The sequence below is a fragment of the Polypterus senegalus genome, chromosome 11 (genome assembly GCF_016835505.1).
Source record: "Polypterus senegalus isolate Bchr_013 chromosome 11, ASM1683550v1, whole genome shotgun sequence".
NCBI lineage: Eukaryota > Metazoa > Chordata > Cladistia > Polypteriformes > Polypteridae > Polypterus > Polypterus senegalus.
The window spans coordinates 64,460,410-64,476,294 of record NC_053164.1 but is presented as its reverse complement, the minus strand read 5'-3'; the positions used below and the strand labels follow the sequence as shown (position 1 = coordinate 64,476,294).

The 15,885-nt window shown below is 40.7% G+C and overlaps 1 protein-coding gene across 1 annotated transcript in view; it reads left to right on the top strand.

The window, feature by feature from the left end:
• The window catches only part of LOC120539093 (gastrula zinc finger protein XlCGF57.1-like), a 149,861-nt gene that overhangs the window by 12,561 nt on the left and 121,415 nt on the right, over positions 1–15,885 (top strand). Inside the window, exon 2 of the mRNA XM_039768845.1 lies at positions 10,756–11,197. Coding sequence (XP_039624779.1) covers positions 10,789–11,197 — 409 coding nt within the window. The 5' untranslated portion in view covers positions 10,756–10,788. The remainder of the gene's footprint in view (positions 1–10,755; positions 11,198–15,885) is intronic.

Below are 15,885 nucleotides of genomic sequence, written 5' to 3'. Positions count from 1 at the left end.
TCATTTATGATGCTGTGTGTTTGTGTCGAACCTTTACTTCCAAAATGTTAGATCACTCTAGACAAGAACAGGCCATTCAGCCTAACAAAGCTCGCCAGTCAAGCTGATAAACTTGAAACTTGGGTTTGACTTCTTGAAGACAACAATACTGCAGATTTTAGTTTTTCTCTCCAGCCGTCTGGAGTTTTTTTGTTTGTTTGTTTTTTCTGTCCTTCCTGGCCATCGGACCTTACTCTTATTCTATGTTAATTAGTGTTGTCTTTTTTTAATTCCTACTTTTATTTCTCTTTTCTTCATCATGTAAAGCACTTTGAGTTACATCATTTGTATGAAAATGTGCTATAGAAATAAATGTTGTTGTTGTAAAGTTGTGTTTTAGAGATTTTAATGTGAAGCCTGTAAACGTTCATTAAGACTTGTACCATTTAGCTGCGGTCCTCCGTCATCAAGCCCCCTTTGTTTAGTCCGCGTATTTTCTACACTTACTGGTGACTCCTAATACTTCTGCCATCTGTGACTCTCAGAGAGCCTTTTGCCTGAACCTCTACAGTTAAGATAAAGGAGATTAAGAGGTGACCTGATTGAAGTGTTTAAAATTATGAAGGGAGTTAGTCCAGTGGATCGAGACTTGTATTTTAAAATGAGCTCATCAAGAGCACCGGGGGGACACTGTTGGAAACTTGTGAAGGGGAAATTTTTTACACAAAGAACGATGGACGCTTGGAATAAGTGACCAAGTAGTGTGGTTGACAGTAAGACTTCAGGGACTTTCAAAACTCGGCTTGACGCTTTTTTTGGAAGAAATAAGTGGATAGGACAGGTGAGCTTTGGTGGCCTGTTTTCATCTAGATTGTTCTAATAAATCTGGCAAGCATCCATGAAGATGGGAGGAATGAATGTGCCGATTAATCAGGGAAGGTGATTTATTGAGAAGGGGGTTCATAAATGCCTTTGATTAGTTGGATTTCAGAAAAAGAAAGGATGGATATAATGCGTTAGTACAGGGAGGTGTGACAGACTGAAAAACAGGAGAGTTTTTGTCAACCAGTCTCCATCAATTCAAAACGTGAAACATCTCCACACCAACACTGGCGAGCTTTGTTGGGCTGAATGGCCTGTTCTCGTCCAGAGTGTTCTAATGTTCAAGTTGTGAGGTCAAACTTAATGTTATGGCTGTGGACAGAATCGGTTCATATTAGAAAAAAAATAAAATTAGGAGAGAGAATATAAATTCTAGTTCTCTTTAAATTAATGAGGAACATATTCAGAAACATGCAGTTGTTTTTATTATTCTGAAGTCCTTTCGCTGCAGTCAAATTCTCCAGTGAAGCAGGACCCCCACACCCTTAACATTTGTGTTGAGCAGCTCCGTTAAATGCAGGCTGTCGTCAGTTCACTAAATCACATATCTGATTACTCGGGGGGGACACTGGGCTCCATTTCAGTGGCAGCCAGCCCTCCATGGAGTAATAGGTGAGCAGCCCTGCAGTTACCATACTGGCTTAAAGGTGTACAAACCCCAAATTATTCCAAATGCCCTACGCCTCTGGGATTTGTGAGATAACTTTGATGCTGACAGTTCAAGTTCATGACGTACAACATCATTTATTTCTAGAGCACGTTTTCATACAAGTGAAGTAGCTCAAAGTGATTTACAAGAAAGAAAAATATAAAAATTAGCTAATACTAATTAACAAAGAATAAGTAAGGTTTGATGGATGGCCAGGAAGGACAATAAAAAAAAAGAACAAAATCTGCATGGGTTCCAAGGCCACAAGACCACCGAGCCCCCACTAGGCATTCTTACTAACATAAATGATCTCAACCAGTCCTCATGGTTTTCATACTTCATGTGAAAGAATTAGATGATGACGGTCACGTGGACCTCTGGCCTTCAATCCATCAATGTAGGGACTGCATTAAGCCCTGATCAGGTGGTGGTGGCGGCGCAGATCGCAGCCACAGAAAATTGGAAAAAGAACAGCAGAGAAAGTAGGGGTTAGTAGAGATTGTGGAGCCACCATGAATGATAATTAAATGTATATACAGAATATCAGGGTTACACAAAAATAAAGCTATGAGAAAGCCATGTTCTGCGGTGGGCTGGCACCCTGCCCGGGGTTTGTTTCCTGCCTTGCGCCCTGTGTTGGCTGGGATTGGCTCCAGCAGACCTCCGTGACCCTGTAGTTAGGATATAGCGGGTTGGATAATGGATGGATGGATGAAAGCCATGTTACAATAATGAATTTTTAGCAGTTTTTTAAAAGTGCTCCACCGTATTAGCCTGGCGAATTTCTATCAGTAAACTCGTACACCAGATTTTAGGTGCATAACAGCAGAAGGCCGCCTCACCACTTCTTTTAAGTTTAGGTCTTGGAATTCTAAGCAGACCCTCATTTGAAGATCTAAGGTTACGATTTGGAGTGTAAGGTGAAAGAAATTCTGAAATATTGGAGTGAGCAGATCATTGAAGGCTTTATAAACCATCAGCAGTATTTTAAAGTCAATTCTAAATGACACCGGTAACCAGTGTGGTGACGCTAAGACTGGGGTGATGTGCTGGGATTTTCTTTGTTAAGATTCTAGCAGCTACACTTGTGGCAATCGATTGTCTTTTTTGGGGGGTCCTGAGAAGAGTGTATTCAGTAATGGGGCCGACTGGAAAAAAAAAAATGAACTCATTTCTCAACATCTTGTAAAGTTATAAGGGAACAAACTTTTGTTATATTTCTTAGGTGAAAAAATGCTGTCCTAGCAACCTGATTAATATATGATTTTAAAATTTAGGTCAGAGTCAAAAATTATACCTAAATTCTTTTATCTCTGTCTTGACTTTTAAGCCCAGTGGATCAAGTTTATTTGTAATACCCTCATATCATTATTGCATATCACTAAGATTTCCAGCTCCTCCTGACGTCTGACATTGTATTTATTTTTATATATTTGCTGTGTTGATTCTATTTGTACTGAGCAGCTCAATTCTTCTTCCTTTTTTGTAGTTTCTGTAAAGCCCCTTTTTTGGTGTTTAACGTAGAAGATGTGAATTGATCACTCAGTCACTTGTCGGTTATACTTTTGGTAATACTTGTAATTAAAACAATTACCTTGATGGCCAGAGAGGGACACCAAATTAGCGAGGGGGTCTGTGTTTCATCCTCCAGCTGGGAGGACAGTCAAATGTAGAGATCTGTACAAGTTATGAATAAATTGGCAAAAGTCGACATTAAACACCCTCACTGTCTCTGTTGTGGTTCGGTGTGGCGTTGGACTGTTTTCACTTTTAACACAGACACTCTTGTTGCAATAAACAAAGTAATACAATTTATTTGTAACATAAAGATAATGGAAAACGGATATATGGCACTGTGTGTTTGTATGTATGTATATTTGTGCCACACTACAGCTATTCCACACTATTCATAATCTCTCTTGTCTATAGTTTTATGACTCTTGACAGTGTCAGGACGATTCTCACCTTGAAAGAAGGCTCTAGGAGTCGAAGGATAGGCAAACAGAGTAATTAGCTTTATTGGAATAATCAATAACGCGGACTCAACCCAATTAAGCCAAACTGAGTTGAGCCCCAAACAAGCCAAAAGTTACAGTTAATATAATCATTTCTTATCACTCCAACCTCGCTTGAAACTGCTCATTCGCTGCTTATTCTGACTTCCCTACTCAAGCTGGCGTCTTTCAGGCCCACTCAGAAACCACCAATATTTTCTTGTACCTTGTCACTCTTGATCACTCCTCGCTTCCCTTATTTCCTAACCAACCCTCAACCGGCAGGTGCTCCTCCTTCTCCGTCCTTTTGGGTTATTAAACAACAACAACATTTATTTCTATAGCACATTTTCATACAAACAGTAGCTCAAAGTGCTTTACATAATAAATCATAGAAAAATAAAAGACACAATAAGAAAACAAAATAAGTCAACATTAATTAACATCGAATAAGAGTAAGGTCCAATGGCCAGAGGGGACAGAAAAAAAAAAAACTCCAGACGGCTGGAGAAAAAATAAAATCTGTAGGGATTCCAGACCATGAGACCACCGGCCCAGTCCCCTCTGGGCATTCTACCTAACATAAATGAAACAGTCCTCTTTGGATTTAGGGTTCTCACGGAAGGACTCGAAGATGATGGTCACGTAGACTTCTGCCTTTTAATCCATCCATCATTGTTGGAGCATCATGAAGCTTTGAGTAGGTGGAGGTGGCGCAGGCCGCCACCACAAAGAAACCGGAAAATGAAACAGAAGAGAGAGTAGGGGTCAGTACCGATTTTAGAGCCAACATGAATAGTTATTATGAAGAATTGAACATACAGAGTATCAGGATTAAGTTAAGTTAATTTAAATTGAAGTTATATAAAGGCCATGTTACAGTAATGTGTTTTCAGCCGTGTTTTAAAGTGCTCTACTGTATTAGCCTGGCGAATTCCTATTGGCAGGCTATTCCAGATTTTAGGTGCATAGCAGCAGAAGGCCGCCTCACCACTTCTTTTAAGTTTTGTTCTTGGAATTCTAAGGAGACACTCATTTGAGGATCTGAGGTTACGATTTGGAATATAAGGTGTCAGGCATTCCGATATATAAGATGGGGCAAATTATTTAAGGCTTTATAAACCATAAACAGGATTTTAAAGTCAATTCTGAATGACACAGGTGACCAGTGTAGTGACATCAAAACTGGAGAAATGTGTTCGGATTTTCTTTTCCTAGTTAGGATTCTAGCAGCTGCATTCTGCACTCGTTGCAAACGATTTATGTCTTTTTTGGGTAGTCCTGAGAGGAGTGCGTTACAGTAATCTAGTCGACTGAAAACAAACGCGTGAACTAATTTCTCAGCATCTTTCAGTGATATAAGAGGTCTAACTTTACTTATGTTTCTTAAGTGAAAAAATGCTGTCCTAGTGGTCTGATGAATATGTGATTTAAAATTCAGATTACAGTCAACAATCACCCCTAAGCTTTTTACCTCCGTCTTGACTTTTAATCCTAATGTATCCAGTTTATTTCTAATAGCCTCATTGTATCCATTATTACCAATCACTAAGATTTCAGTTTTCTCTTTATTTAACTTGAGAAAGTTACTATTCATCCATTCTGACATACAAGTCAGACATTGTGTTAGTGAATCAAGAGAATCGGTGCCATCAGGTGCTATTGATAAGTACAGCTGTGTGTCATCAGCATAGCTGTGGTAGCTCACGTTGTGCCCTGAGATAATCTGACCTAACGGAAGCATGTAGATTGAGAATAACAGCGGACCCAGGATAGAGCCTTGTGGAACACCATATCGGATATCCTGTGTCTTTTGAGTTGTAATTCCCACAACTAACAAAGAATTTTCTCCCTGTCAGGTAGGATTCAAACCAATTTAAGACACTGCCAGAGAGGCCCACCCATTGACTAAGGCGATTTCTAAGAATGTTGTGATCAATGGTGTCAAATGCAGCACTCAGATCTAAGAGGATGAGAACAGATAAATGGCCTCTGTCTGCATTTACCCGCAAAGTCATTTACTACTTTAACGAGTGCAGTTTCTGTGCTGTGATTTGTTCTAAAACCCGACTGAAATTTATCAAGAATAGCAGGTTTATTGAGGTGGTCATTTAACTGCATAATGGCTGCCTTCTCCAGAACTTTACTTAAGAAAGGCAGGTTAGAGATGGGTCTAAAATTTTCAAGAGCTGAGGGGTCGAGATTATGTTTCTTAAGTAGGGGTTTAACTACAGCAGTCTTAAGACAGTCTGGGAAGACCCCCGTATCTAATGACGAATTTACTATGTCCAGAACATTATCAATTAGCACGCCTGATACTTCTTTGAAAAACCTTGTTGGTATCGGGTCAAGGACGCAGGTGGAGGGTTTTAATTGAGATATTATTTTCTTTAAATCAGGTAAATCTATCCTAGTGAAAGAGTTTAATTTGTTTATAACAGGATGCTGGGGTTTAGGAGGATCCTTAGTGATGGAGGGATATACTATGTTATTTCTAATATCATTAATTAATTAAACATTGGTGGTTTCTCTCTGAGCTCAATTAAAAGAGAAATATGGCGTATGCATTTATTTAACTATTTGCTTGGCTTACATGATTTGTGTAAAAGTTCACACTGAGTTTAATGCTTATAAAAGTTCATAATTAGTTTTATATCTATTTATGCAAATACATGACGTTTTATTTTCCATAACAGTTGGTAGCCAAAATTCATTATGCAAATAGAAAACCTGCTCTTCTGTACCTACATCTGATAACATACCTGTCCATGGAGCCCCTTAAATTGGCTGACAGTCCAGAAGATGAGGAGCACACCAGAAATGTTCATATCCTGGCCCCTCATGTTCTCACTGTTTTATTTGCTTTTTCTCTATTCCTCTATTAAATGTAGTGTCCTCACATATATCTCATTTTCTTAGGACTGCACTACCCCATACCATCTTAGTTCAGGTCCGGGGATTCCCAAATCAAAACATGGACTCATGTCACCGGCTCTTTTTACTGCTTAGGATTGATTTAAAGTTTCATAATAAAGCCTGAGCCACTATCTGATCAGTGTTTAAGGGTGGGTTTACAAGTCCAACAAAGTACAAGGTGAATGAAAATTGTTGGCAAAACTACACGATTAATAAAGATAATTCAATATAAATGCTGAAAAGAATAAAATTAAAATGTTTTGTGAATTAAAAAGCAGATGAAATTCACAGCTAAAAAACCCTGCAGACCACCACCCCAAACCAATGCTCGCATTACAAACGTGTAAAAGAGAATGGTGCCGATTTACGCAAAACTCCAAATGCCACCCCAGCTGACCAACCACTGTACTTTACAAGCAAGCAAATAATTTAAAATGTAAAAAAAAAAAAAGCATGGTCGAAACCATGGTTACGGTGATAAAGGATAAAGATGGAAACGTACTCCCAAGTGAGGAGGGTGTGTTGAGCAGATGGAAAGAGTACTTTGAGAGGTTGATGAATGAAGAGAACGAGAGAGGAGGTTGGATGATGTGGAGATAGTGTATGAGGAAGTTCAACGGATTATCAAGGAGGAAGTAAGGACAACTATGAGGTAGATGAAGAATGGAAAGGCTGTTGGTCCAGATGACATACCTATGGAAGCATGGAGGTGTTTAGGAGGGATGGCAGTGGAGTTTCTAACCAGATTGTTTAATGGAATCTTGGAAAGTGAAAGGATGCCTGAGGAGTGTAGAAGAAGTGTACTGGTGCCGATATTTAAGAATAAGGGGGATGTGCAGGACTGTAGTAACTACAGGGGGACAAAATTGATGAGCCACAGCATGAAGTTATGGGAAAGAGTAGTGGAAGCTCAGTTAAGAAGTGAGGTGATGATTAGTGAGCAGCAGTATGGTTCCATGCCAGGGAAGAGTACCACAGATGTGATGTTTGCTTTGAGGATGTTGATGGAGAAGTACAGAGAAGTCCAAAAGGAGTTGCATTGTGTCTTTGTGGACCTGCAGAAAGCATATGACAGGGTGCCTCGAGAGGAGCTGTGGTATTGTATGAGGAAGTCGGGAGTGGCAGAGAAGTATATAAGAGTTGTACAGGATATGTATGAAAAAAGTGTGACAGTGGTAAAACCTGCGGTAGGAGTTTAACGTGGAGGTGGGATTACATCAGGGATCAGCTCTGAGCCCTTTCTTATTTGTAATTGGTGAGGGACAGGTTGACAGACGAGATTAGACAGGAGTCCCTGTGGACTATGATGTTTGCTGATAACATTGTGATCTGTAGTGATAGTAGGGAGCAGTTTGATGAGACCCTGGACAGGTGGAGATATGACAGGAGAGGATTGAAGGTTGGTAGGAACAAAACAGAAAATGTATGTAAATGAGAGGGAGGTCAGTGGAATGGTGAGGATGCAGGAAGTAGAGTTGGTGAAGGTGGATGAGTTTAAATACTTGGGATCAACAGTACAGAGTAATGTGGCGTGTGGAAGAGAAGTGAAAAACAGAGTGCAGGCAGGGTGGAGTGGGTGGAGAAGAGTGACAGGAGTGATTTGTGACAGACGAGTATCAGCAAGAGTGAAAGAGAAGGTCTACAGGACTGTAGTGAGACCAGCTATGTTTTATGGGTTGGAGACGGTGGCACTGACCAGAATGCAGGAGACAGAGCTGGAGGTAGCAGAGTTAAAGATGCTAAGATTTGCATTGGGCATGACGAGGATGGATAGGATTAGAAATGAGGACATTAGAGGGTGAGCTCAAGTTGGACGGTTGGGAGACAAAGTCAGTGAGGTGAGATTGTGTTGGTTTGAACATGTGCACAGGAGAAATGCTGGGTATATTGGGAGAAGGATGTTAAGGATAGAGCTGACGAGTAAGAAGAGAGGAGGTTTATGGATATGGTGAGAGAGGACAATGCAGGTGATGGGTGTAATAGAACAAGATGTGGAGGACAGAAAGAGATGGAAGAAGATGATCCGCTGTGGCAACCCCTAACAGGAGCAGCCAAAAGAAAAAGGAGGAAACCATGGTTGACAAAAGGCACTGCAGTGATTAAGAAGAAAACCCCTCAGTGTCTGATATACGTCTTTTGGATGATATATCAAACAGGACTAAGATTTACCACTCTCTTTGTCTAAATGATCATCAGCCAGACTCCGTTGGTCACTCCACGCGGTGTCTTTGGCCCATTAAGGTGATCATCTCCTGATAGACACACTTAAAGTTTTTAAAAATGGCATCACTCAAGGTGCTTTAGCTCAACGATTTCCCCTGTATGTCTTCCTGCGACCAAACTGACTAATTAACAAGCAGAGCAACATAACATCACTCACTAACAAACTTTAGGTGGGTGCCTGGTTGTTATAACATTTCTTGAGCTTCCTGTAGAACGCTAGATTTCCCCTATTAACTAATAAAAATCCGTCCATATGAGTCTAAGTATTAACTAGAATTCTAAATGCTTTGCTTTATGTAGAAATCCTTGTTGGCCTTAATTAAGAGTGATTTTACATATTTCTTGTGTGATTTTGGGCTATACAAAAATAAATTGTATTGTACATATGAAATTGGTAGGAAGACTTTCGAGTTTCTGGGAATGCACCCCTTCCCCCATTAAACATCATGCAGTGCTGGCTTCCCGTATCTGACATTTTGCTTTCAGGTGTTTTCTGGACCTTGCGTGTAGTGTGCAAGTTCTCCCGGTGTCCGTGTGCGTTTCCTCCTTCAGTTCAAAGACCTGCATGTTACATGGGTTGGCATTGCTTTGAAGCCCCTCATATGTGCCTGTGTGTCCACTCTGTGATGGACTGGCACACCCTGTTCATGTGATGTTCCTGCCTTCTGACCGATGATTGCTGGGATAGACTCCAGCTACCCTGAATAAACAGGTTAAGAAAATGGATGAATGAATGTTTTCTGGAACAGTTTATATTGACATAAAAAGGAGTAACTATACTTTTCTTCTACTAAGTTGTCTTAGAAATTCAAGTAATGTATTTTAAATTAAATAAATACAGAAAGAATTCCGGTGGCCTACTTTAAAGCACTTTTACTTTTATTTTCACTATTAGTGTCCATCCCTGTAATGGCGGTGCAGTGAAGGATGTCATTGGAACTCAACTTGGCTATTTACTTCTGCAGAAGGGAAATTTACAGTTCAACAAAACAAAGTACTTTTAAACTTCTAATGATTAACAAGGAATTTATCAAATCCGTTACTACAAACAAATATTGCGATTGGGTCAGCAGTGTGTCTGGGCAGCAGCATTTTGATGAGTGTTAAATTGGTTACCAGGCAAAGGACTTTGTTTAACCTACCGTCAAAACAGAAAAGGCCACCGTCATCGATGACACCGGTCAGCCTGAGGTAACAAACCCATCATTTCACCTGCTCGTTGCATTCCTGCGAGTTCAGTTCCTCCTTCATGTGCCCCTTTCTGACATTTGAGGCTTTACTTGTATCACCATTTCTCAACTCAATTCTGAGGCTCAAACAGAACTGCATGTTTAATCCAAGCAGTGAATACTGTTGACCCACCAACTGTGCCAGGTGGTCTTTCACCAGCCTTTTGGGCCTTCAGCTATCTGGAGATCAATGTGCTTAATCAACCTTCTCCAAACAGCTTGGTCCTGCACCTCCTCCCTCGTCAGACCCTTTTTCGTTCAGATCTTCTTTTACTTTATCCACCCACATCCACTTTGGCCTCTCTCGCTTTCTCTTCGCCTGTACTTCCATGTCCATCACTATTTTGCCCACGTATTCCTTGTCTCTCCTTCTCACAAGTCCAAAACCACTTCCACGTAATTTCCTGTACTTTCTTATCTATCTATCTCTCTCACTTTTGGTATACCTCTGACTGTCTCGTTTCTTATTCCTTACTTTTTTTGTAACTCCACACATCCATCTCAACATTCTCATTTCTGCCCCATCTAACGTCTTCCCCTGTGGTCCCTTTACTGCTCAGCTCCATACATCATTTCTGGTCTTACCACTGACTTACAAACCTCACCTTTAACCTTCGCCTTAATTCTTTGATCACACAACACTCCTTATACCTTCTTCCAGTTGCTCCATCCACACTGCACTCTACAGGTTATCTCTTGGGCTACCAGTGATCCTCGATATTTAAATATGATATGAAGAGTGATGAGTTTGTGTCAAATTGCTATGAACTGTCTGAGGTGTCACAAGCTTTTACTGATAGATGGTGTTGTAAAATGAAAATCTAATGCCGTTAGGTCTTAATAGTGGAGTATTAATGGAGTTAAATCCTGTTTTTTTCCACAGAGAAAAAAGGCTGCTTTTTACTGTAATGCATACATGAACGTGAAAGAAGAGACGTGCGAGGCTGACATGAATATCATGGAGAACAGAACCACAAATGTTAAGGTGGAAGACTGTGAATTGAAATGTGTCCACCCTAAACAGGAGAGCCTGGGCATTAAGGAGGAGGACTATGAACTGGGGTCGGTGGGAATTAAAGAAGAGGCTGAAGAGAAGTGTGTCAGCAGTGTGAGTGACATCCAGACAAGTGTGAAGGGTGTCAAGGAAGAAGACCCTCATCGTGGAAGTCCAAATGGTGCAGTGACCGGGTTAGTCTCCTCTCAGACTGGACACTCTTCACCTCCGGAGTCTTCTGTCAATGTGAAGTCTGAACTATTACAGTCTGACATAGAGGAGAACATGACTCGGGAACATCGGCCGCCACCTACAAAGAAGACTAGAAAAAGTAAGTGGAAAAATTAGAAAAGGTGTGAGGTTTTTGGTCAGGTGTTATGGGCACAAAAAGGCAGTCTCATCATTTTAAGAGAAACTTGGTAATGGAGTGAAGTCGATGCATTTTATTGTTTGAAAGTTCATCTAGGATATTATAAGGTTTAACAATTTGCTGTTCTGCCGTTGTAGTTTTAATTTTATGCAAATGCTCTAAGCCTGTCCTCGGTAAGGAGTGCTCCACAATATTATAATTGCAAGAAAGTTTCTTTGGAATTCCCTGAATTTCTACATTAATTCCCATTAATAAAGTGGGAAAGTGTCACTCCTACTGTGCAACAGTTGCATGTGGAATACCTCAAGACTCCATCTTTGGCCCTGTCCTGTTCTCCTTGTACATGCTCCCTCTTGGGTCTGTTTTTCAGAAGTATCACATATTATTATATCACTGTTATGCAGATGACACACAGTTCTATCTTTCTTTTAAGCCGAGTCAAGATGATGATGTGCAGCTCATTTCAAATTGTCCAAGGGACATTAAGTCTTGAATGTCACAGAATTTTCTTAAACTAAACCAAGACAAAACAGATTTGATTATTTTTGGGATTTCTGACTCTGTCAGAGTTATAGCAAGTGATCTGGACCCGCTGTCAGTTAATGTACGAAAAAAAAAAAAAAACTAGGGATTATTTTTGTCTCTGCTTCTGCATTCGATGAAAAAGTAAACTAAGTTGTTCATGGTAGCTTCTTTTAACTCTGGGGGGAATATACCAAAACTCAAACGTATATTGTCTTTTAAGGATCTGGAAATAGCCATTCATGCTTTTATTTTCTCATCTCTTGACTATCGTTACGCTTTCTACCAGGGTATCTATCAGTCAAGCTTGTCCTGCCTGCAGTTGGTCCAGAATGCAGCTGCGAGGCTTCTAACTGGTACCAGGGAAAGAGAGAGCATCACTCCTGTCCTCACATCCTTGCATTGGCTGCCTGTTTAAATACAGAGTTGAATTCAAGTTTTTATTTTTTGGTTTTAAATCTCTCCGTGGCATAGCTCCAACCTCTATCTCTGACCTTGTCACCCTCGATTCTACCTCATGAGCCCTATGATCCTCTGATCAGATGTTTCTTACTGTTCCATGCTTTCGGTTGAGGTTTAAAGGTGACCTGGCCTTCTCTGTAGCTGCCCCAGGACTCTGGAATGGTCTTCCATCCCCACAATAGATATTTTTAAGTCAAGTTTTAACAATTTATTTATTTTCTCCGGCTTTTGAGTGATTTTGACGATGATGTATTCCGCTGTCTGTTCTGTCTTGGTGTTGTAACGGGTGGCCGGGACGCCCCTGCTGCATATGTTCCGGGGGAGCAGCCATGGGCTCCTCAGTACCTCCCCCGGGATGCTTGGTGGCAGCCTCCCTGGATGACATTGGTACCTCAGTTTCCCGCAGAGCTCCATGGGAGATGGAGTTCTCCACAACCCTGTGGGGATCTGAGGTGGCCGCCAGGGGGTGCTGCATGGATCCCAGAGCCTTGCTGGATTCCTCTACAGCCCTGCCCGGATAAGCAATTAGCAACAGGTGAACAAGCACCGGGAGCACTTCCGGGTGGGCTATAAAAAGGGCCAGCAGCCACCACTCAGGAGCCAGAATTGGGAGGAAGGGGACGAGGTTGCCTGGGAGGAGTGGTGGTGCCAGAGGAAGAGTGTGGTCTGTGACTTAAGTGCTTTGGGACTGTGTTGTGGCTGGAGGGTTCACGGGGAAGACGTGCTTTCCAGCTGAAGAAGAAAAATAAAAGTTTTGTGTTTCTTTTACACGTGCCTCTGTGTAGGTCTGTGCCGGGTCGGGCGCTATACAGCGCCAAAACCACAGTGTGTTTTATATTCCTATCAGTTGATTGTGGTTCTCTCCTTCTATTGGTTTCATAATCTGTTCGACGTTTTATTTCTTTTGTCTTTTTCGTCTTCTTTTATTTTGTTAACCGTTTGTTTTGCCTTAGTTGACTTTATTGTGCAGCACTTTGGTTGACACTTTTAAATGTGACATATAAATAAAGATGAAATGAAGTTCCTCCTAATAATACAATTTATTTGTTGTATAGCCCACAATCACACAAGAAGTACCTCAATGGGCTTTAACAGGCCCTGCCTCTTGACAGCCCCCCAGCCTTGACTGTCTAAGAAGACAAGTAAAACTCCCAAAAAAAACCCTAGTAGGGAAAAAATGGAAGAAATCTCCGTAAAGGCAGTTCAAAGAGAGACCCCTTTCCAGGTTGGTTGGGTGTGCAGTGGGTGTCAAAGTGGAGGGGGCCAATACAATACAATACACAAAACAGAACACAAGTAATCCTCAATACAGTATAGTAAAATAAAAACATTACAAGTACGGAGCAGAATGTAACCGTAGATGATATCACATAATAGGATTTGGATTTGTTTAGAGTCCTGGAGACCTCGGCCATCAAGCTGTCTCCCCCATTTGGCCATTCCACAGCTGAGACAGCACAAATCGGATGACAGGACCCCTCTTTCCCACGATTCCTGCGATCCTCCATCAGGGATGACTTTACCTTTGGCAGGTGGGCTGTGGCACCAAGTGCCACAATTGAGTACCAAGAAGAAAACCAGAATAGGTGAGGGTTAGTATCAAATTCTAACTATCATGTTACTTATGTTTTACTGCTTATGACTAACAACAGAGATGCAGTCTGTACAGTTAATCAGCAGCTCTAGTCAGGGTGTGCTAAACTGAAGTCGTGAGGTTTGAAAGCTGAGACCGAAGGGGCATCTCTTATAGTAGCAGGCAGACCACTCCACAGTTTAGGGGCCCTGTAACTAAAAGTTCGACCTCCCACTGTTATTTTATTAATCCTTAGAGTCATAAGCAGACCAGCATCTTGAGATCTTAATGTGTGTTCCGGTTTTAAGACATGATAAGTTCAGATAAGTAAGCCAGACCTCGGCCATTTAAGGCTTTATATGTTAAAATAAGGATTTTGAAATCTGCCCTAAACTTAACCGGGAGCCAGTGTAAAGATTTAAGAACTGGAGTTATGTGTTCATATTTTCTTATTCTTGTAAAAATTCTTGTAATAATTCTCAATGTGGACTGATCTTCTCATTAAAATTAAGCAAAATTTTGACGCAGCATGCTTCATACATCGCAGGCAAGGATGTCTTTGGGGGAATGGAGTGAGAAATTTCTACCTGGAACGTTGTATCTTGGTTGGAGGTTTTTAATCAGTAGCTTAAAGCATCATATCCTTGACCGAAGAATATGTAGTCACATCAGTGATTTGCTTTCACTGTTTGCTCTCCCTGTCATATGGAGTGCAACTATTGAATCATCTAGCGATGCTCAGTTGAGTCATTTGTTCATTTTTTTGGTTGCACATCACCAGCTGCTAGTATCACCTCGTGTGCCATCATATCCTGGTTGTACTGGATGGTGCGTTTTTGCTTCAAGTGGTGAAACAAGTTTGTTGTGTTTCCATCTTAAGTGGTAACAGTTTTCTTGCATATTTTGCTTTTTTAGTGGCCTGACCTCTTGTAGCCAAATCACTTCCATATTACTGAAGTAGCTCCCTTTTTAGGGTCTAAATCATCACTGGAGGCTCACACTGCTCTCGTTAACGGACACTTTTGTGCTTGTGGTGGTGGTGTGCATGCTAGCGAACGTATATCTTTGATATCGTGAGACAACACTTATTTATCACGTAAAAACTTATCCTGGCGTAATCATGGACAATATGATATGGCATAGCCTTAGTGACTGGAATAAAAGTGGTCAAGGCTTTTACTTCAACTCCATGACTCTGTAGTTTATTTCAAATCTCCACAACACTTTGCATGAAGAAGCACTTCCTGTCTTCAGTCTTTAATGCACTTCTTTCTGTATTTATCAAGATTAATTTATTTCTTCACAACCATGGTATATATTAATTTTTCACATGAAATTGTGCTCTAAAATGAATATTTTTTTTTATAGATTTTAAAAAATATCTTTGTGTGTTGATGCATTTTACGATGAGGCGGAAGGTACCTTGGGTCCAAATATGAAAACAAAAGCCTTAAAACTTAACAAATATGTCCACTGTGAAGTAAGGGACAGGGATTTTTGATATCACTGCCTCTTGTTTTGGGGCAGATGGAGAGATGCTTGTGGATTACAAATCATTAGCTGTGATTACCCGAGTACTGGGGTGATGTGTGTCATGAGGGGTCATTTTAGGGTCATTTTAGCCCGGGACGCAGGAGTTTGTTATGTTGGATCACCGATTGCTGCAGCTCAGCACGTGTAAAGGTGTTTAGTAAAGTTACTAGCAGAATACCCACGCTTCGCAGCGGAGAAGTAGTGTGTTAAAGCAGTTATGAAAAAGAAAAGGAAAAATTTGAAAAATAACGTAACATTCTTTGCCTGAAAGAAAGTGGATGAAATAAGTATAATTGTAATAAACAAACAAAACAGCAGAAAAGCCGCGGATTAAATAAAGGAAATGGGTACTTGAACAGTAAACAAAGTGTAAAATACGTACACAATAAGTACAATAATTGTCACAAATGAACAATAAAACAGAGCAGAACCCGTGGATTAAATAAAAAGGTTGCCTCGTTGGCGAAGCAAGGATAAATGACTTTCATATATGTCGTTCGTTTATAAAACAGCGCAGAAGCTGTGAGAAAGCTGCTTCCTTGTTGAAGACAGGAAACCA